Here is a 23,457-nt window from a genome sequence, read left to right on the forward strand (position 1 = left end):
AACCTGCCTTTTTAACCAGTAAGCGCTAGACAGAGATCTGCCCGAAGCTGAGACTTCTCGAACTCAGCCTGGCTTCCGTGGAGGACTGACTGCTCACAGATAGCTGACGGCCACGCAGGCACACGAGGAAGCTTATAGGATGGTATCCCTGGATTTAGGCTCCAGACACCAAGTGAATTCTTGCAGTCTCTATCGCTTTTACCCTTGATATCCAGGTTCTGTTTGTTCCAAAAATGGCTGGCAATGGCAGGCATGATTGTTCCCTCTTCTTGGCAATTAGGAGCCTGTATAGAAGAGTCAGAATCCCACAGGGCGGGGGCTAGGGCACAGCGTCCAGCCTCTGGCCCTGCACACCGAGGAAGCACCGACCCGCTCATCTCTCCTGTCTGAAGTGCTTCCCCGCAGCCTCTGTGCATATTTCAGGCACCTTTCTTGCCGGGGTTACAAGATGCTCCTTTGAACTGTGTCGGGTCCAAAGGAAACTGTAATTTCCCACACCCTGAAAGGCAGTCCGAAAATCCAGCAATGATCTCAACCCATACAGGAGGCTTTCTGGTAGTTAGATAAAAGCCAGCACACATGATGAACTTGTAAAACTCGTTCCCATCTACCCAAAGGAGTCATTTCCCTTACCTCCAGCAAAAGGGACTCTCCAATTAACATCTAACCTGTGGTGCCCATCAGCACACCAAGGTCCATGCTGGTCTCCAGGCTCCCTCAGTCCCTACTGGCAAGTACTTGTTCTACATCTTATGCCCCCACACGGGTCCTCTGGCCCTGCCCTCCCCTCAGCTACTCTCATTATTCTCTGCTCCTGCTTGCCTCACTACACTTTCTCTATCCTCTATTCCCTCCGTCCTCAGCTCTTCCTCCCTCTCTCACAGACAGCCCTGGCCATGTCCAGTCTGCTGGCCATGTCCAGTCTACTTTTTCTCTCTGCCTTGGACTCTTCCAGATGCCCTGGCTGCTGTGTTTTCTCTCTCTCCCTCTCTCCCTCTCTCCCTCTCCCTCTCTCCCTCCCTCTCCCTCTCCCTCTCCCTCTCCCTCTCTCTCTCTCTCTCTCTCTTTTTCTCAAAACCTTCCCCTTAGCCATACCACAGAGCTGTCATGTGGTCATTTTATACAGATTGGCCTTAAGCCAGTGACCACCAGAAACCGTGGGTCTCTAACGCAGGCCCATGAGGTTCTACAGTTACAAAATTCTCCCAGGCTTGGCCAAATACGATAATCAAACAGCAATTGAGGTTTGGGATGAGTTGATAGGCTGGGAAATAAACCAAACCAAACTTAATCTTAGCGGCATCCCAGCAAGCACACCCCCCCCCGGGGGAAATGCAGTGCCTGGGAACTTCCTGTGGTCCAACTCTGCTCCATCAAGACACACCACCCCACAAGGCTGGGAACCAGCATGGCATGAGCTCCCTCTCCACATTTCTGAAAGTCCACATTACCTTTCAAAACCATTCTTTAAAAAAATCCACGTTGGGAAAATCCCACTGAGGAGCAGGCTGTTGTAAAACACCCAGATCTTTGTCTCACACCTACCGTGCTACCCTGACGGTAGAATCTTTCGGTCAATTGCCTTAGCAACAATTTTCACAGAGTCTCTTTGAACTCAGAGTAACAAATCTCCAGTAAGATCTCCCTCGGAGGAATCCTACAGTCTCTGCCCCACCCTTCCCAGCAGTTCCCAGCTACTGTTGAGAAGGAAGAGTCCAGAGTACCGGAACCCTGCAGCGTTCCCTTCCTCCTGCTGTTGGACCCCCACGATCCTCTACCTCAGCCCTCAAGACTCTTGTATCTCAGATGAACCAACAGGAGTCTTTGTTTACTCTCTCTCTCTTTTTTTTTTTTTTTTTTTTTTTTTTTTTTTTTTTTTTTTTTTTTTTGGTTTTTCGAGACAGAGTTTCTCTGTGGCTTTGGAGCCTGTCCTGGAACTAGCTCTTGTAGACCAGGCTGGCCTCGAACTCACAGAGATCCGCCTGCCTCTGCCTCCCGAGTGCTGGGATTAAAGGCGTGCGCCACCACCGCCCGGCCTTTGTTTACTCTCTTAACTTGATGATGGCATCCAGTAAGCATCTGTCCATCTAGCACTAGGAACCTCCTATCTAAGATGAGGGGCAATGGCTCCAAGGAAGCAAAGCAAATACCAAGTGGGAACGACAAAAGGTAAAGGTCGTCCCCCAGTGAGAACAACCCCATGCTTTCTGGGGTGACTATCAGTTGTCACCACCACACCCCCATGCTGCAGAGCGCTGTTCTCCAAGAATGAAATCCGGGCCATTGTAGATACCAGGAACCCTCCAGATGGGGCCTGTTAAGACTCTCTGATAGAAAGGCAGGGGAGAGAAGGTCCTCTGACTGAGAGATCAGCCTGCCCCTCCTGCCCCGGGGCCAGCTGTATACAGAGGTGGAAGGTTAACCGAGGTGGGGACTCCATCAGTGCAGCTAAGGGGAAGCCGTCATATCCACGCTGGGTGAGACTTTCAGTTATGTGGCTGCTTTGGGGTCACCCACACGCCTATAGTAATACCCACCCATGGTATGTGAGTAAGCCCAGCAACTGATTCACGGGCTGGACTTGGAAGGAATCATTCCTTTGCCATCAGTGCCTATCTTAGGGGGAGCGGACATTTGTTTAGGACTTGGGTGGGAATGGGTGGGGTGAGGACAGCAAGGCGTGGGTGTGGTTAGGATGGGGATCCCCTGAAGTGATGGGATGTTATAGTAACTGTGAAAAGAGCCTGCTTGGGAGAGAATATGTGTAGAACAACATCGTTTCAGGAATGATGAGGGCCTGAGTCCACTAGGCGAACCACGCCACTGTTGGTGCTTAGGATGTGTCACTATGGGTGGTGTAAGACACCACGCTGGGGAACTGGGTTCAGGGAATTCTGATCTCATTGTGCTCCCTCTACAGTTTCCTATAACGCCACCATCGTCCTCAAGAATGGGCATGACACTAGGTGTGGGTTCTGAGGTGGTGTGGAGGATGCTGGCTAAGGAGTGGGTCTCCACACAGCCACAGAGGAGAGCAGTTTGATAAGGCGTATGCCCTTGACTTGGAATCCCATTTCCAGGGGTCCCTCGTGGAAAGTACCAGCAACAGACACCATTAGGGTGCAGCCTATGGATTAGCTCATCCGATTGTCACAGCAAACGGGGTCACCTCCCGGGTTCACACCCACCCCACTGCTCGGCACAGCAGCCCACCATCAGTTTCACAGCTGGGGAAGCTCCTCTTGTATAGTTTACTGAGAAAACAGGGAACGAAGCCCTGGGTCTCATAAACAATGAGATGGTTACAGTGAGCATGTTCTCCCCCGACAGAGCTCTGACACAGTCAGCGCCTCTGCAGACCACTTAATGCAAACAGTGGGAACGCCGCGGATGGGGGCTGTGTGAGAACTATCAGGCACAACCGTGGGCGAGAAAGACACATATGCGCGCACACACACACACACACACACACACACACGCATGCACACACGCATGCACACATGCACATACACTATACACACATGAACTCATGCTCACACACACACATACTACACACACAGAAGCAGGCATGCTTGGGCACACACATGCACACTTGCATGAGAACCCAGCAAACCGAGGCCCTGTGGTGTCAACAGCAGTTCTTTGGGTAGGATAATGGATCCTTTATTTCTTCCTGATGTTACACTGCATTTCCCCAGTCTTCTCCAATGAATATGTGGGGCTTTTATAACCACGGAAAAACTTTCCTCACTCCCCAAGCTAAGGTTCGTCTCTGATAAAGGACCAGGTGTGAACAAGCGGCACTGCACACAGAAAAGTATCAAGACAGGAGAAAAGGTCTTCTCTGTTTTGATTTGGAGAGAAAACTCTTTGGCATAAAGCCAAGAACAAAAGAAAAGTAAACAGTTAACCAGAGGATAGAAGTCGAAATTTAAATAGCATATGGCTGGGGTTTGGGGGCTGTTTGAGCAGGAGAAACTCAGAAGGGAAGAGGAGCCTTGCAGAGGCTCTGGGGTAGAAGGCACAGCATGGAGCAGGAACGGCAGCTCCTTCTGGAAGGCAAGCAGAGGCTGAGCAATTTTACAAAGACCACAGTCCTGGAGAGAGCCACATGCCTCATGACCCCAAGGGTGTGTACACCAAAGGGAAGAGAAGATGTCTCTAGCGGATGCTGGATTCAGAAAGGGAACCAGGTGGATCCATGCCCCAGGTGCTCACTAGTACTCTGCAGGGTATCCACGCATGTTCATGTTCCGGAGACTCGCATGTCCCAGGCGACACTCCTAGCAAGTCACAGGTCATAGTGCCCGGCAGTGACCCTGAGGCCGACAGGAACCTGCAGTGGCCACGTGGACCCCCGATTCCGAACACAAGGGCCACACGTGCCCTTCCTTGTTGCCATTAATACTGTACTAAGTGTGTAAAAACACTTGATATTACAGACACGGGGCCTAATGGCATATATCTGCTTTAAATATTAAGGTGGTGTACAAATCTGTGAGAAGAAACAAATCAGTTACGGAGCCTGTGCAAGCTTTGCCTTACACTCCCCAGCCATTAGGGCTGGGAAGAGTGAGGGCCTGGAAGCCAGGGTGATCCTGCGAGCAGAGACATCTGGGACAGAGTATGTGGCTGACTGTGCCCCACCGCAGAAGGCCCAGGACTGCCGGACACACCTTTGCTCTTTGAGCTGTCTATGTCTACAACCGCTCTGCCCAGGTGCTGGCGTTGAACACTGGCCCACGTACAAGTAGGTACAGGGAAATCGAGACCACAAGTTCAGGTCGGCTTGACCGGCGCAGGTTTCTTAGTCCTTCTGAGGCTCTGTTTCACCATTGTGAAATGTGAGGACAGCCCTACATTGGCTACAGACAGGCTGTGATGATTCAACCTGGCAAGTGTGAGCTTTTCATATCAACTGCTTGGCCGAGTGGCAATTGTGATTACAGGATGGGTCATTTAAACCCAGGGGTCTTATCCCTTCAAAGACCATTTCACGGGCAAGAGACACCAGTGACATGCAGTCTCGGTATGCCAGCCAGCATTTCTGGGAGTTTCCATCAATGTGGGACAGACGGAGGCCAACTCCGGAATTCTGTCAACAAAGCTGCGCTTGTTCTGAGTGGCCCACTGACCTCTACTGGCAAGTCACTCTGTCCTAGTGTGTCACAAGGACGGCAGATACTGGAGGACAGAAGGGCTCCTTAATAAGAACCATCATACAGGATAGCAATATCCCAACTGTGGCAGGTGAGAGACCAATGTGCGCTCCCTCCAGGAGGGTTGAGATCTCCTCTAGTTCAGCAAGCAGTCTCTAGATGGGGAGGGCCTTCCCACAGACCTGGATCAGCTCCTCTGAGCAGTCAGCCCATAGGCACATGCACCGGGAACAGGGCCCACGCGCCTCCAACCCCCAGTGAGGACCTCTAGGGCACATTTTGTGTCCCATGGTTTTATGTAGTGTCAACATCACCACCACCATCATTATCAACAGTTACCGGGGCAGAGCCAATTCTCAGGCCAGAGACAGAGCAAGTGGACTTTAGGAGCCTGGTGTCATCATCAGCCCCACAGATATAGGCACAGAATGATGGTCCTGATGCCAACTCAACTGGCATGGCTCGGAGTCCAGGATGCCAGATCGCAGGCTGTGACTAAAGCTGGTTTAGCTGCTCTGCATGGGGAAGAGGGGTCTCCCAGGTCTGTGCCATGTTGTCCCACCCATGATGGACGCACAGTTCTGGTATCCAGTGCTGCATCCTCAAAGTGAGTATCGATTTAGCTCCTTCTTCCAAGGAGAATAAACCAATTCATGGTTCTTTTACTCTGTCCATCATAGACTGATTCATTTTTAAAAGCTTTTGCCAGCTATTAAGCTTTTACATAAGCCTCCGTGGGCTTGTAGGGCTCTGCCCATAACCAAAGCTGCCAGAGCCTTTCAGGCTGGCTGCCGGGTGAGTGGAAACCAGCTGGACCACTTTCCTGAACGGCCAACTCCAGAACAGGGGCACTGCCTTCACATTTTTTGGAGGGGTTAAAAGGTAGAGGGGGCATTCTACTGTCTTTTCAGTGCTTGAGAAACAAGTGTTTAATATGAAAATATCTAATATGAAAAAGAGACCAGGACCAAAACGCATAAAGACATGTTCACCAAAGAAAATATTACAAGCTATCTACATATTGTCTATCCATCCGCCCACCCACTATCTGCCTTAACACCCACCTCTCCATAATCTACTCATCCATCATCCACCTGCCCACCCACATATCATCTATCCCTCTATCAATTACCTACCCTAATACCCACCTATCTGTCCATCCCCATCTTATCTACCTCTCCATGCATCCCCTTATCCATTCATCTGCCTCAGCATCCACTCTATCACCCACCCACCTCCCCACGCGCTGTCTATACGAACACCTGTATCTCCATCCACCACCCATCTTATTATCTATCTCTCACCCACCCACGTAGCCATCACCCAGCCATCCAGTGTATCATCTGTCTAGCCACCCATCCATCACCTAGCCTAACATCTACCTATCTATTCACCCACCCATCAGCCACCTTATATCTATCCATCCACCCATCCATCTCCCTACCCACTCATCCACCTACCCCCACCCATCCACATCTGAATTTCACCCCCAATTTATAAATTTTACATATACATTTGAGCACACTGCTCATTCTGGGCTGTTCTCTTGCTTGGGAGTGCTTAGCAATGACGTCAAGTTCAAGATGGTTACAGCGAACCAGCAGGCAATCATGCTGTTTTGTTTGCTAAAATAAAATCTGTATTAAGTCCTCATTTCCCTTTCTAATGTAGGAGATGTTTGTCTGGTCATTGTGTTTGAAAAAGAATATAAAATAATAACAGAAATTTCCATTTATTACTGTGATCTAGACCTATTACTGAAATTATCTTTAAGAAGAAGGGGGGACTGTGGCTCTAGGGACATGAGCACACACGTGCTGGGGTGCTGCAGCCTTAGCCCCACCACTGCTCAGGCCGCTCCCCACTGGCCTGACTTCCAAGCTCACAGATGACACTCTGTCTCACCTGTCTTTCACGGTACGTTTCTAAATACAGTATGGTCTGCTTCTTAAGACAGACACAATGCAATGAGTGCACAGAAGAAAATTAATGACAGTCCCCTGGTCAGGTCCCAGTATGGAAACAGATGTATCATGGGTGGGGGCAATGGGGGTGCCCTCTTCTTACCATTTACTCAAACACACGGTACTTCTGATCCCAAAAACACCCCTTCAGGCTAGACACGCCTATTTTGCAGACTCTAAGACTCAGAGAGTTAAGTAATGTCCCTGAAGCCCTACAGCAAGGGCTGGGGAAAGAAACAAACGGCAGTCTACAAGACAGAGTGATGTCCTGCAGGGATGGCACTGGGTGACTCCTGCAACGTTGGCTATGAGCTAAGCAAGCCTGCGGTGCACCGTGGGAGCAACGAAGTCCAGAGCTGCCTGCGTCAGGAGCTGATGTTTCGCACACACAGAGTAGCGCCCCATCCTGCCCTGGAAACCCCATCCCTGGAGAAGCTGTGAGATGAGAGATCCAGCAAGGCAATTGTGTGAGCTGGCTTTCCCTTCCTGGACCAAACACCCAGGACAGCCAGCTTACAAAGGGACATACGCTTTGGCTCATGGCTTAGAGGGTCTAGCCTGCAGCTAGCCAGCAGTGAGGCAGCACGTGTGCAGGGCAGACAGGCATATCACTGCTCACCTTACGAACATGACTTGAAAGGGAGAAAGATGAGGGAGCCAGGTTCCCAACATCTCCTTTGAGAGCACACATACCCTAAATACCCCCCATTAGTCTCTACCTCTTAATGACTCCTCTGCCTCCCAAGAGTGTCCCATGCTGGGGACCAGGCCTCCAATGCATGTGCCTTTGAGGACCAGTATCCAAACCACAAGACCCACCAATCCAGCTGATGGAAGATGTAGTTCTGAGGTGGCGTCCCAAGACTTTCTGGCCCTCAGGATGGGAGCAACGCCAGCTCCACCTGCTTCCAAGTTCCTTCCTGAGCCCAGGATGTTGGATTCCCACCTGGCCTAGAGGGAACACTTCACCCTAAAAAGACCCAATTATACTACAAAAGGATCCTAGTATCAGGGTTCCCAGTCCCATGCCCTCAGCTTGGGAGAATGGTCTGATTCTTTTACCCCTCAAGGTATAAATTATGATATCTCAAACACCGAGGAAGACATGGAAGTTGGAAGCACTGGGTAATGCCAACAGGCAGAGGCTGTACCTGCCCCTCTCATGGGATACAGAACTTCCAAAACTCTCACCAGTCATCAGCCTGGCTGGACTCCAGCCCTATTGCTGATGCAAGGCCCCAGGTGGGCATACAGGTTGCTCTTTGAAACTTGTGCTGAAGCCCACCAAGGCCTCCCTGACACAGGTCTTCCTCACACACCCTCTCTCAGATCTAGCATTTAAGGGGCTTTTGATAAATGCCCAGGGGAAAGGATTGAGAGGCATAGCTGCCTAGCCTGACCCGGAGAAGCTCTACCACAGTGTAGAGTAAAATTAAGCAGGGGGACACTAAAGACCCAGGATCATGAGAGGAGATGGGTGACAGTCAATACAAAACCAAAGGTGGCCTGTGAGGGGACAGAAGCTAGGGCAGACAGGTTCGAGAAACAAGCAGAGCTGGGCTAGAGGTGCCTTCCATAGCCTTCTCAGGGTACCTCAGGGTAGCCCTCAGGCTCGGGCGCTTGAATCTGCATGGCTATTACAGGAACCCTTGGATTCACTGGAAGCTGTATGCATCAAGCTAGAGGTTAACATTCACAACCACATGCCAAGACCTGAGCCACACTTCCATCTGCACGGGTGTCCCCCTCCTAATCCTAGCAGCCAACAACATTCCCGCCATGAACAAGTCTCTGCAGATGTACTTTTGAAATGAGGCAGTCCTGGATTACTTGGGGGTTATCTCTAAATGTGATCCCAAGAGTCCTTATACAGAGAGGGAGGCGTGGCTTGACACATGAGAAGATGGTGATGTAAGCAGGAGCTGGCAGGAGCTGGTTTGAAGGTGGGAGGCATGGAGCTATTGCAGAGGGATGCTGGTAGCTTTCACGAGCTGGCAAGGGAGGAAGGCTTTTATAGAGCTTTCAGAGAGAACACAGCCCTGGTGATACCCTGGCTCAGGCCCAGGAGACTGAGAATTTCCGTTGTGTTAAAGCCAGGGGATCATGACCAGGACCACATGGATTAACTTCAAGTCCCGACGCTAAGAAGGTCAGAATCCGTTCGTCAGGTGACAAAGTTCTGAGGATAAACAAAAACAGGACAGTTCTTAAAGACAAATGCCAATAAGGTGGACAGGGAGCCTCCAGAGGCTCAGGAGCCGGAGGTGGCCATTCCCTCTAAGAATGCTAGGAGCCTGGTGGGAATAGGGTGAGAGGCAGGAGGTAGAAAAGCCTGGCTTCTATAGGAGTCCCTCCTTGGGCAGCAGGGCAAGGCCACTCTGGTCCCCCTGAACCTCCTCCAGCTCCCTAGGTTGCCTGCCAGCAGACTCCAGGATCTTTGTGCCTGCTTGGGTCCATGCTGGTCTCAGGCTCCACTTATTTGGGTTTGTTTGTCATGCCTGATATACTCATCTTTTTTGTCAAAGCTCTGGGTCACTTTTTATTTTTTTTAAAGACACTTCTTGTGTCTGAAGCCAATGTCACTGTTATAACTAATGGATCATAGGAGTTAAGAGGAGAGAGAAAAAAGAGAGACCAAATGACTCTTTTTAAAAATTGCTATGCAGAGCTCAGGGCAGAGGAATGTGGAGAATATTTCTGGGGCTCCTCTGATAACAATCTGGTGGCCTTCTCCCATCAGGCAGCCCCTATAATCCTGGCTTCAAGACAGTATCCAAGAATGGGCAGTGTGAAGATAAGGACAGGTGAGGTGAGCTGAGGAACCTGAGGACAGAAAGTGGACGTTCTGACAAGGGTGGAAACTTGCTGTGCAGTTCCCCTCCAACAGACACTCAACGGAGAACTTTGAGACCTCGGGCCATGCTGTGGCTTGCAGCTAAAGGCTTGTTCCTAGCTGACGGAGGCATCGGGAGGTGGCAGGACCTTCAGCAGATGCGGCCTCATCTGTGGAAGGTCACTGGGGGTAGCCCTTGATGGGGACACTGGGACTCCAGCTTCTTCTCTGTCTGCTCTCTAATTCCTGCCCTCCGGGAGGCAAACAGCTCTGTCCTGCCACATGCTCCCCACCATGATGCCCTGCCTCTCCAAAGACTCAAAGTGATGGGACTCAGTGATCTCAATGGAAAAACCTGGAAACGTTCCTCCTTAGAAGCTGATCTCAGGCATTTTGTCACCATGATAGAGGCTGGGGATGACGGGAAGCAATGGATTCTGTCATTACCAACTCCAGTGGGAATGATATAGGAGAGAGATTCCATCCAAGACACAGTGGGAAAGGCTATTAATACAATGAGCCCCCGGAGCAGAGGCAGACAGTCTTTATGATCCCCTTGGGGTTGAGAGAAGGCCAAGCTGCATGGAAGATGGCCAGAGAAGGGGAACCAGGAGGATTCAGGGAAGTGGTGCCTTCGAGGCTCTGAAGAAGGCTGCTGTGTGGCTGGTATGGGAGGCTTGCTGGGAGCTGAGGGCCTCAGACCCCAAACCAGGAACTCCCATGATCAGAGGCACCAGGACATATCTGAGGCAGGCGGAGCTTTCCTCCCAGTGAGGGGCTGGTGATGGTTATGACGGAGTGGGTCCCTCTCATGCAACCCCATGGCCATACAGCTAGTGTTACTCTGTATTTCCGTATAATTTAAACCCTCCTTAAAGTGTTCTACCTACCTGTCCAGCTAAGGACTGTGTCCACACCGGTCCCTCCTTTCCCATTCCACTCACTCACCAGGAGCTATGCTGTCTCTCCTTTTGGACACCAGAGGATGGCCCCCCTTCACTATAGATTTGGCATCTGAATAGATAGTATGCATCTAGGGGGTGGGGGCTCCCTGGAACTTTCTTTCTTTCTTTTTTTTTTTTTTTTTGGTTTTTCGAGACAGGGTTTCCCTGTAGTTTCTAGAGCCTGTCCTGGAACTAGCTCTTGTAGACCAGGCTGGCCTCGAACTCAGAGATCCGCCTGCCTCTGCCTCCCGAGTGCTGGGATTGAAGGCGTGCGCCACCACCGCCCGGCTACCCTGGAACTTTCTTGACCTGTCTTGGCTGCAAAACATTCTAGCTATTTGCATTTTCATTACTGCCAAGAGGATCAAAAGAGGGAGAGGTCCTGCATAGGAAGGCATAGGTCCCAATATGAGGAGAAAGAGACATGGGCAACCTGGGCCACAGGACAGCAGGGAAGCCATCAGACAGGGGACTTAGAGACACCATGAACCTCTCAGACCATCATGACTTTGGTGACCTGTGCCTTTTCCTTCCTCTTTGTCACTTACGATACCAGCCTCTGGAAGATGGAAAGAAATGCTTGTTTCTACTTCTCTAAAGAGACTCTGGGGGCTGAATTGTGTCCCCCCTCAAATCCTTGTGCTCCCAGCACTTTAGACTGATGACCCAGAGACAGGTGACAGAACTAAAACTGTCATGGTGAGAATGTTGGAGAGAGCCAACGCAACTGGTAAGTACCCTTATCTGAGGCAAACAGGACACAGACGCACACATAACGCAGGATGCCCATGTAAGGACACAGGACATACTGCCTACAAGCCAAGGAAAGAGGCCTCAGGAGGAACCAGCCCCGAGACACTATGACCTTGGGCTTTCAAACTCCAGGACTCAGTTTCTATGCTGAAGCCCCCTGTTGGAGACACACTATCATGGCAACACACTCTGACTAAGTAAGTATAGGGATAATGGGCTCCGGAGGCTAAAGACAATCTAGGCCAATCCATGTGCTTCCTGGAGGCTGATTTACAGTCCTGCTGGGCCAGTACTGCGTGTTCCCCTCTACAGTCTGTGAGATTCTGTGAGATGGGTAGGTTCTCGGGAAACCAGCCTGTGGTCCCTCACCGCCCCCATTCGAGGAGAGGTCAGCTCTGTGGGCCTTGTGTGCCACTGGGGTTCCTGGTGGGAAAATGGCCCTCGGAGTGGTTAGCACATTTATGGGAACCAAAGCAGCACTGTCTCTCCCCCCTCCCTCTCTCCCTCCACTTTGGGAAGACATAGCCTAGACATCAGAGCCTGAGGACCCTGTGGAAGCTATCTGCATGTCACTGGGACCATATGCACCACCCAGGACTGGGAACTCTTTCTCATAAGATCCACACTGCCATCCCTCAGTAGAAAGTAGAGCCCATGGTGGTGTGCGATGGCTCGCGGGGAGCCCGTGGTAGTGTGCGAAGGCTTGTGGGGAGCCCATGGTGGCACGTGACGGCTCGTGGCTGTTGGAGAATTCTCACCACTTGCCAAGAGAACGGCTTTCTCAAAAGTGAGCTGAAACAATCCAGCAGACATCACTGGGTCTGCTTGGTGCCCAGCTCGGACAGCTGTGGGGTTGGAAACGCGTGAGAACCACATCCAAGGGCGGGGTGACGTAGCCAGTATGGCACCTGGTGCCTGGTTATTGCAGCATGGGGTGTGCCTATTTCCACCCACAGGGCTGCCTAGGGAAGGGCCCTGGAGTAGGGTCATGGCTGGAGAAAGCACCCAGGACAGGGGGCCCTGGGGTGGGGTAGAAGTGGGGTGTGGGCCGAGTGCATGGACCTGGGAAGGGCCTGGCAAGGAAAGCCAGCTGCTGGGTCTGGCTTCACTCAGACAATTGGTCCATGCCCGTTCCGGGTTTGCTGCTGTGACTCAATGCTTGCCCAGGGAGGGTTTCTACTCACTGGCACACTGTCCCCTGCAGGTATGCCCCGGTGCCATGCTGATGTCATTATCGCTGACATGTCCACCCACATCACATGGCTGTGCTGAGCCCAAAGATGTCCCTGAGGAGGCGCTAACCCAGCTCCTGCAGAGAGCTTGTATCACTCACTTAGAGCCATGGACCCACCATGCTTGCTTCCGCGAAGCCTGACACTCAGAGAGGAAGTGTGTATGTGTATAGTGTATGTACATGTACATGTGTGTGTGAGGGATTTGTATGTGGATATATATAATGTGGACCTGCATATATGTGTGTAAATGTGTATATGTATGTGTGTGTATGTAATGTGTGATTTGTGTGAGGTATTATTTTGTATGAGGCATTAAGATGAGGTCTGTATTCATGTCATATGTAGCATATATAATGTATATGACATGTGTATTGTGTAGTGTATGAATGTGTATGAGACCTATGTGTGTGCACAATATGTGGTGGGAAGGTATATATGGTATATGTTCATAGTATGTGATGTATATATGTGAAAAGGTGCATTTATGTGATGTCTGTAGTATACATGCTATGTGGTGGTGCATGTATGAGGTATGAAGGTGTAATATGTTCATGTGATGTGTGGTGCATGTGGTGTACCATGTGTGAGTGCACTTATACAGTGAGGGGCTGGCCTCTGCTCCCCATGCTGTGACTGTCATCCATACTGAGCCTCTGCCCACCATGTCCACCCACTCCCACGTGCCTGTGCTGCACCCCCATACACTGTTGTAGTGGTCTGAATGAGAAACATCCCCCATAGGCTCATGTATGTGAACACTTGGTCCTTGGTGGGTGGTGCTGTTTGGGGGAGTTATGGAACCTTTAGGAGGTGGAGCCTTGCTGGGGGAAGTGTATCACTGGGGTGGGCTTTGAGGTTTTGTGGCTGGGCCCCATTTCCTGTTCTCTCTCTGCTTCCTGTGTGTGGATGAATTGTGCTCTCTCTGTTCCAAGCCAGCCTCAAGGCTTCCCCAGTATGATGGACTGTGTCCCCTCTGAAACCGTGAGCTAAGACAAGCAGCCTTCTTCTCTAAGTTGCTTTTGGTCACGGTGTCTGTTACAGCATCTGAGAAGCAACCGATCCACCGGGGCTGCCTCTGGGGGCTCCTCCCAGCACCCGAGTCCCTGGACCACTCCATCTGTGCCCTCACTGTGATAGCACAGACATCACCTCCCACACTGGCTTCGTGGGGCTCAGCCTAGACACAGGGGCCCAGGCGAGAACTTGTCCCATAGACTCTGTGATGGTTCAAATAAGATGTCATGAAATAGTCTTGGGTGTTTGAACACTGGGTTCCCAGTTAGTGGAGCCGTGTAGGGAGACTTAGGGGTATGGCCTTGCTGGAGGAAGGGTGTCAATAGTGTCTTTTAGAGCTTATGGTCCCGCACTATACTAGCTTGTCTCTCTCTCTCCTTCATGCTCGCAGTTCAAGGTGTGAGCTCTTAGTGTCTACTTCCTGCTACCATGCCTGCGGCTTGCCGTCACGCATCTCCTCCGTAATGGACTCTAGTTCTCTGGAGCTCTAAGTCTATAAACCCTTCTTGGTATGAGCTGCCTTGGTGCTCTATCACAGCATGAGAAAGTCGTCAATACAGACGCCCAACGGCAGTGTGGTCATTGGCTGTCACCACAGTCACCGGCTCTGAGCTGCGGCTTTCCTGTCAGTTAGCAACGGTGACACCCTCGGCTCTCACAGCAGTATCGGATATGTCCAAGCACACACCATCACTGACTTAAGCCTTTAATCACAGTTTAAGCTTAACTCAGCTCTGCAGGATCTGCACGACACTGCTCCAGGCAGCAGGCTGGGCTGGGTCCTGAAAGCCAGCCTTGCCGGCCACGGACTCATTAGGACTGAGAGTTCCAGGTAGAGCCATGCTCAAGTTGCCTAGGCAGTAATGCCAAAGGCCACCTCTTAGGCTGGATGTGAGGCTAGAGAAGTCTGAAAAGACTCATGGGAGGGAGTTTGGTCACATCAATGACCTCTTTACCAAAAAAAAAAAAAAAAAAGTAAATAAACAAATAAATAAAACTCAGCCATATGCAACTGGCCACCTGACTACACACAGACCCAGGTGGCTATGCTTGGACACTTCTTCTAATGACTTCTAGATTGTTAGTTCTTGGAGGAGCCAGTAGCCTGTCCACAAGCCAGAGTCCTGGGCTAAAGAGCCGTCCCAACCTCCACCACTCCACAGGGGGACTCTTGCTTCCCCAAGCCTTCCACTTAGCCCTTTTCACTTCCAGGCTGGCTTTGCCTTTAGAGCCGCCACTCATCCCTGGGCAATGCTTTCAGCCTGCCACACAAAGAAATGAACTTGAAGCTCACAGTCAGCGACATGAAGTCTGTGTGTTTTGTTCCACCCACGCCTATTGCTGAGCGGTCCTCCCTTGAGAGACCCGTATGGTGACATGGCCACCAACTGAGCAGAGGAGGGTGGACTGGTGGCTAAGCCAGGACAGGTGTTACTGAACCAAAAGTTCCTGGCAGGGGCAGCAATGATCCTTCATTCCCCAAGTGAGCCTGGACACATGGCCTGTTATGGGAGCGAAAGGGATACTGGGGGCCACTCAACAACCCAGAGAGGATGGGGGTTGCGTTCAACCAGGCACAGAGACCAGATAGCTTTAAATGTATGGCATAGATTAGCAAACAATAAACAAAAACAGGGACACTTAGTCACACATTCCGAGAGCCAGCCATGAGGACACTCAACACAAACAAGCACATTTAATCTCCCCAAAGCACAGGCAGATGGTCCTTTCTTGCCCATTTCCTTACTGATGGAGATCCTAAGATGCAGAGAGGGCAAATAGTGTCCAGCAAAGCCACACAGCAAAAAAGGTAAAGGAATATCTCCATCTGGGCCTCTACTATGACGTCAGAGGGCCAGGGGATGGTCTGTGTGTCATCAAAGCCTCATCTGTTCTCCCTTCAGACACACTGCAGGACCTTCTCCATATGTAGGTCCCAGACTGGCCCCGTACACTAGGAAACAAACACGGAGCTGACAAGAGGATGAAGAACACCAGGCAGGGTCCCTGACTGTCTGCGCTGATGGGGATAATGACACACTGTGGTCTAGTCATTCAGCTAGTCCTAAAGAGGAAGGCAGTCTCGACTCCCACCATAACACGGCAGGACACTGTGCCAAGTGAAAGAAGCCAGGAAAAGGACAGGTACTGCAGGATTCACTTGGATGAGACCCAACTATGGCTAAATTCATGGAGACTGGATGGGGAGAGAGAGGGGGAGAGGGAGGGAAGGAAGGAGGGAGGGAGGGAGGGAGGGAGGGAGGGAGGGAGCCAGGGCCCAGGGAGGGTGGAGAATCCAGGTTTAACAGAGACCAAGCTTCCTTTCTGCTAGAGAAAGTACTAGTGGTGAACGGAAGTGCTGGCTACTTGGCACTATGAGCTAACTTAGGGCTGCTGAGCGTGCATTTAACAATGTTACATATAGTTTATCGCAATTTTAAAAATCACACAGTCCGTCTAAGGGGGCAAAAAAATAAAGCTACAGGGAGTTTCTGTCTGGGACAAATGTTCCTACTGTGAGACTGGAGAGAGAGAGAGGTGTGCAGGGTGAGGTGGAGGGGCGACACCCTACTGCATACTCCCTGTGCCAACGTAAGCACCAGCTGCCTGGGCATGCAGACGCACATTGACAAGGCAGGAGGCATGATGCTGTGGGTCATCAGGGATCATAGTCCCATCTCAGGTCCAAGTATCAGTCAAGTCACAGGTTGTGCTTTCTGTGAATGGAATTACCAGGCTGCATATGGACTCCTGTGAGGCTGGAGTCCTGTGCTCTGCTCAGGGCAGGTCTTGAAATGAGGCAATACACAGCAGTCTGTCTGGACAAGGACCCTGCAAGGTGCTTCCCTGGTGACTCAGTCAGTTCTCCTTATCAAAGACATGTTGTGCCCCCGCCCCCTGCGTGGATCAGGGGTGTGGCTTGCTGGGTTATTGGCAGCCTGGCGATTGGGTGGGAGGGGGCTTTTTGTGGCGCGAGAGGCCGTGGGGCATGCCTGGCACTCAGGCAGTAAGCCGTATGAGCAGTGTCCAGCCCGGACGCCCCGAGGTGCTCCCATTGCTGGCACGGAGACTGTACCGCATCATCTCTCATTTGCATGTCGGTCCCACTGAGCCTCCAGGACTCCATGCCCTTCCCGTGCTCTTGACTAGAGCATTTTCGAGGCCAAATGGGCCTCACTCACAATGTGCTCTGGGGAGGTCTCTGGCCCCTTGGCTCTGGGCATAAGTTGGTCCCAACAGGTATGGCTTCTGTAAGTCAGAGATGGAAGAAAGGGGGTCTTTGGTTCTGTCGGTCCATTCACGGCAGCTTTGGGTCAGACTCATTGGATCTGGAAGAATTACAAGGTGGTACCTGCCACAGCTTCTTCTGGGTCCTCAAGATTGTCGGGTCTGGGGGCTGTGAAAGGTACTGAGACTTAAGGCCACCCAGGCCTGAGGAGCAGCTGGGCATCAACAAGTTTCCCTGGTGCCCACCTGCCCCCTGAAGTCACCAGTCTCTGCACGGTCCCTCTGTGGGAACGTCACCACCTTCCCACTGAAGTGACTTTCACATCTGTCCTGTTAGTTTTTACCATCCACCTGGTACAACCAAGAGTCACCTGGGGGGCTGGAGAGATGGCTCAGTGGTTAAGAGCACCGGCTGCTTTTCCAGAGGTCCTGAGTTCAATTCCCAGCAACCATTTGGTGGCTCACAACCATCTGTAATGAGATCTGGTGCCCTCTTCTGGCATGTGGGCATACATGCAGGCAGAATGTTGTATACATAATAAATAAATTAAAAAAAAAAAAAAAAGAGTTCCACGACAGCCAGGGCTACACAAAGAAACCCTCTCTCAAAAACTAACTAAATAAATAAATAAAAATCTTAAAAAAAAAAGAGTCACCTGGGAAGAGGGAGTCTCAAGGGACAGCCCAGACTATATCGGCCTGTAGTCACAGCTATGGGGAGTGACCTTGATTGTTGATTGACGTGGGAGGGCGCAGCCCACCGTGGGCAGTGACACCCTGGGCAGATGGGCCTGGACCATCTAAGAAAGTGGGCAGAGCTGTGTGTGATGGTGGGTGCTTTTAATCCCAGCACTCAGAAAGCAGAACATGAGCCAGGGGAGGTAGACCAGTAAGCCGCACTTATCGCTGGCTTTCTGCTTCGGTTCCTGCCGTGACTTCCCTCAGGGATGGACTCTGACCTAAAGTATAAACCGCATGAATCCTTTCCTCCCCAAGTTGCTTTTGGTTGTGGTGCTCATTACAGCAACAGAAAATAAAGTAGGTCACCATCTTCCAGGACAGAATCAACGCCGCGGGGACCAGGGACACTGCCCTAAAGCCACCAAGAGCAGAGCAGTCTCCTTGCACCTCTGGGCAACACCAGTGTTTCCAAAGGACTGCAGGCCATTAGCAGTCACTTCGTGACAGCGTCAGGCTGGGTTTAAGCCTATAGCATCCCTTCCAGGTCAAAGGTCACTGGGAATGCCTGGCTTCCAGGAACCTCAGATCAAAGCTGGGCACAGGAGGAGGGGCCAGGGCCTGCTCTCTGATTTCACAGTGACCTCCCGAGGTCCTCCTAGGGTACTCCTACTGTAGTGTCTCATCAGGCCCTTAACACTGGTTTGCTTGTTGCAAAAGAAACTGAAAGCTGAGGTGATTTTATTTATCTTTATAACCAGCTCTGGTCCTGGCAGAGACCCAGGGACCATCTCAGGCCAGTGGTCAGAATGGACATAGAACTGGCCATTCAAATGGCCCCTGCTCCCCATTCCTTCCTCCCTAGCTCCACACTGAGCCCCTGGAGGATGAGGACACCCCTCTTCTTCTAGCTCACTGCACTCAGGGTACCATGCCCATATTTGTTTAAAGAGTCTACGTTATAAACATATCAGAGGAAGGCAAATGGAGTGTTCTAGAACTGCTGAAGGCAGCCAAGGGGAACCGCTGAACCTGGTTTGATGAGGGAGAGACAGTGGAGCCAGGACCCACAGGACTGAGCCAGTTCGTCCCGGCCGTAAGAATCACGGAGATATGAGTGGGAGGAGACCATACAGTGGCAGAATAGCCACTGTGTGCCTGGATGGGCAGGCCCATCTCTCCAAAGTGAAAGGGCAAGACTATTCTAAGGGAGGATAAGGCAGTCGAACCAGGGGACACTATAGGTGGCACCACGCCCATCACAGGACAAGGCAGGTGCATTCTTTAAACAATAGAAGGTGGAACCACAGAAGAGGCGGAGGCACAGGCTAGGAAAGAAGGCTTAGTTCTTGAGGGCCTTGGACAGCTGTAAAAGGCATAGGTAGGGTAGAGGATACCAGAGAAGCAGAGAGCATGGAGTCACAGTTCCAATGACCAACCCAGTAGGGCATGTAAGGCTGAGGACTCTCAGTGCAGAGGAGCTGCACCAAAGAGGACATCTTCAGTGTGGAGACAGTAGATGGGAGGCTGGCAGGTGCACAGAGGCACAACAGAACAGGCTGGGTGGAACCCAGGAGTGTGCTGAGAAGCCCCAAGCAGAATTGGGTACCTTGAGCTCTGGGTTCCAGCAGGACCAAGGCCAGGCAGCCATATTCAGAGACAAACCATTTAGACAGGGACACTGACCAGCGTCCTCGTGCTGCTGCATCCAGTGGCTTTTCTCATTTAAAGCTCAGCAAAGCTCAAGTGGCTGTTTCCATAGTAAGACCCAGGTTCCAGCTGCGGAGATGGGCTGGGACAAAGCCACAGGCAGCTTAGAGTGGCTGAGGAGGGGCGCTTACCACACCAGGGCCAGGCTCTAACAAAGGCTCCCAGGCTTCCCCCTTACCCAGCTACTGGCTTTTCAACCAACCCATGGCTGGTTGGGCTGAGGCTCTGAAGGCCTCTGCTTTCCTTACAGGTCTGCAAACCCAGGCAGGGGCCCTCTGGCTCTCTGCTGCGAACTGCTTTATGCTTGACATCCCTAAGTGGGTAAGTTCAGAGCTTTCCTCCCCCTGTAGATTAGATAAGGGACCAAGTACTGAGGTCTGGGGACACGGCTCCCTCCTCCCAGTATGGAAGCTGAGAAAGGGCATAGGAGAGTCCTCAGAGCAAGGATGGAGGGGGCCTAGTTTCTAGAGAGCAGATCCAGCTCCCAACTCCCTGCTTCTTTAATGGCCTACTTGAGGGCCTCCTGGACCCCATCTGTGCACCCTGGCAAGCCGAGGAACCAAGGGACAGGAATGTAGAGACGTGGCTGGACAGGCACCACTGCCCCTTGGCCATTGTGAAAATTCTAACTCAGTATGTTCTAAAGGCTTCTAGGTCTGCAGGAGGGGAGCCTTCCCTCCCGTCACAGAGAAAGGAAGCCAATTCATGAGGCTTCACCAACAGCACAGACTCCACCATGTCCCTCTGTCACATCTCGGCCAGCTGAAAATAACTTAGGGTACCTACCATTTATGAGCTTCCCATCCCTAGCCAGAGGGGCTGTGATTGCTCACACAGGTTAACACAGTACCCTGAGTGTCTCAGTCATGCTGGACCCTAGTCTCTAGTAGCCAACTTTAGGGCATGTGTGGCTCACTGGGTACCTGATCTGCCTCATCTGTCTACACCTACAACAGCAAGCCCACTCTTACCCCACTTAAGAGCTGAGAAAACAGACACAGGTTGAAGCTACTAACCAAAGTAGAGATGGGAAGTGGAGGTCCTGAGGAGTGGGACACACTGGGTCCAGCCCAGGGGCCCTACAGATTTTGTATAGGGTTTGGGCGGACAAGCCCCCCCCCCGGCCCTCTTATCTTCTACATGAAATGGCCCAGAGATAGAAGCCAGAATCCCCCAAATTCTCATTGCCATTCCCACTAAAGAAAGCTGTGTACTGTGTGCACCCAGAATTGTCTCCATACACAAAAAGCAGCACCGAGCAGTGGCCAAACTACTTCACTAGTTCCTTTGAGTCCCACCCTGGTACAATCAAGAGGGCCTGAACTTTGTTGGGCAGGTAATACCAGAAAAAGCCAGTATTAGCAATGTGGTCCCCTCCCATGTCTGCCTGAAGCTGAGGTGGCTAGGAGTTGGTAGCAAGATGGACAAAGGGCTGAGAAAATGCAGGAGTCACGGGCAAGCCCCTCACCAAGACTGATGCCTTGGCAGAAAGCGACATATGCCTTACCTTATCCACAGGGCCCAACCCTTTCCCTGGGGGTGTACTAGTGGTTTATTCCTTGGCCTCCCATGAAGAAGAGATGGAGTGGGTAAATGAAAGCCAGAAATGATTGCATGCTGGGAACTTTCAGATATGCCCGGTGCCTAGTAAGAGGAAACGCTCTGGGCTGGTATACAAGGTCTCTGCAGTGTGGATGGGTGCAGGGTTGCAGGGCACGGAGCCTGAGATGTGAACATGCACACCAGGAAACCCAGAGACCTAGTTCTCACCAGGCTAAAGGTTCACCTCAACACCTAGTGCCGATGACAGGGTGCCCAGGGTCAGTGAGAGGCTGACCACAGTGGCAGGGTGGAGGCTCTCTTGCTCTACCAGCCTCTACTCCGTGGTGTGAAGACAAGAATGTTTATGAGCAGACAAAGACCAAGAATGATGCCTCTTGTGTTTTGCCATGGTCCAGGCACTGTTTATACCTCTCATTTACTTCTCATTACGGTCTATAAAGCAGATATAATGATCCCTTCACAGACGAGGATGCCAGCCAGAGGAGCCCAGAGTGGCAGAGCCAGCACTCAACATAAAGTCTTGCCTCCACCCAAAGCCATGACCTTCTAGCCTAGTGCAGGAGCCTGCCCCGACCCACCCCAGGGTTGGCCTGTAGGTGGCCTTTCTAAGAGGTCACTCAACTTCAGGTACATCCACTGGGAAAGCCCACCTTACCCACAGTCTCAGACCAGCCTACCAGACCCAGGACTTACTCGGGTTCTCCTAAATCGTTCTTCTACTTTCCACTGGTTGCCAAGCAGCTATTTGAGGACCTTTGGGGGAGATTTTAGAAAGGACCTGCCACTTTTGGTGACACCTCATCTTTCCTCTTTAAAGGGATAAAAGAGGGCCAGCAATGTGGCATAATAACAGTGTCTGCCTTGCATGCATGAAGCCCACAGTTTCATCCCTTGCACCAAAATTTAAAAAAACAAAACAAAAGCAGATCTTTAATAAATTCTCATTTGGTGGGCTAGGGGAAAATGCATGGGTACAGATATGTGCTTTATATACACATTGTATACACATGCATGCACACATCTGGCATGTGTGTTGATGCCTTCACATGCATACGTGCACGTGTTTGTGTGCTCAAACGGGCTGAGGCAGGAAGACATGCAGTGAAGTCCTTCCTTCCTCTGGGAGGAAGAGGAGGCTGTTACACCTCAGTAGCTGTGCTCCAGGAGTCAGGAGCTGGGATCTGGTCCTGCATCTGAACCTGCACCTGCCCATGATGCTCAAGTAAGGGGCTGACCACTGTCGCTGGAAGGTACTTCCCAGCCCCTCCCAAGCCACCAAGCCTGAGGAGGACGGTACTTCCCATTTTTCCAGGATCAGTCCGAGAGTGGAGGGTGGGTTTCTCTTACTGATGAAGCCAACCAGACAAGAGGACACACCTTGAGAACGGAGGCCCATGCCCATCAGGCATCCCTCCTTGGCTTCCTTTGCTGGGTCTAAAGCAAGCTGCCCGGCTTCTCTGAGATGTCCAGCGGAGGTCCGGGAGCAATTTCCCCACAACGGGCTTTTCCATAAACACTCACTTTAGAGGGAGCCAATGAGACCCTCCCCCACTACACCCCCCCCCCCCCCGCCGCCAGCTTACCCATTGTCCCTTTGTCAATGTCAACTGAAGTCAAGAACACTAAGTGTCTAGAGAAGGGTCTTTAGAAGGCGAGGGACCGCGAACAAAAGGGGTCCGTGGCGAACCCCTCTCCTACGTGGCTCAAGTTGGTTGGGAAGGCAGTGTACAGCAGAGCCGAAAGCGGGTCCCTCAGTCCCCACGAGGTCACAGGACGCAGCGGCAGGTTCCGCCCCCCTCCCACGACTGTCGCCGTCCACCCGGGACCTGCTCCACGGGTCTGCACCCCTGGCTGCCGCGCCTCCCGGGGCCCTGCGCGCACGGCGGGCCGCCAGGATCAGCTCCGTCCGTGGGCTCGGCGCCTGCAGTGAGGACACCTGCGCTTACTGGGGCTCACAGAGGCCGCAGAGGAGGGGCGGGGTACCTTCTGGATGCGTCCATCGATGTCCAGGTAGATGGCCTTGGGCCGGTAGCTTGAGGAGCCGGCCCCCATCGCGCCCCGCAGCAGCACTTGGACTTTTTCACCTTACTTTCTCTCCGCGGCCACCGCGCCGGGAGGGCGGGGGCGGGGGGAGGGGCGGGGGAGGGACGGGGGCGGCCAACCAACCAGAGCCGGCAGCTCGCGGCCTCCGCACGCCCCTCCTCCCACGGCGCTGGCCCGCCCCGCCCTTCCATTCCCTCTCCTCCCTTCCCTTCCCTTCTCCAACCCCTCCCCTTCTCCATCCTCCTCCTTTCTCACCAGGGCTCCTCCCTCCTACCTTCCCCCCCCCACCCTGCCCCTAGTCTCCTTTCCCCCTCTCCTACTCCCTTTCTTCTC

At 52.0% G+C, this 23,457-nt stretch overlaps 1 protein-coding gene across 3 annotated transcripts in view; it reads right to left on the reverse strand.

Moving 5' to 3' along the window:
• Positions 1–23,182, reverse strand: part of Pde9a (phosphodiesterase 9A) — an 89,095-nt gene extending 65,913 nt beyond the window's left edge. For all 3 annotated transcript variants that reach the window (XM_038342593.1, XM_038342594.2, XM_038342595.2), the window contains exon 1: positions 23,065–23,182. In XM_038342593.1, coding sequence (XP_038198521.1) covers positions 23,065–23,133 — 69 coding nt within the window. In that variant the 5' untranslated portion in view covers positions 23,134–23,182. The remainder of the gene's footprint in view (positions 1–23,064) is intronic.
• Positions 23,183–23,457: the final 275 nt, after the last annotated feature.

The sequence above is a fragment of the Arvicola amphibius genome, chromosome 9 (assembly GCF_903992535.2).
Source record: "Arvicola amphibius chromosome 9, mArvAmp1.2, whole genome shotgun sequence".
Classification (NCBI taxonomy): domain Eukaryota; kingdom Metazoa; phylum Chordata; class Mammalia; order Rodentia; family Cricetidae; genus Arvicola; species Arvicola amphibius.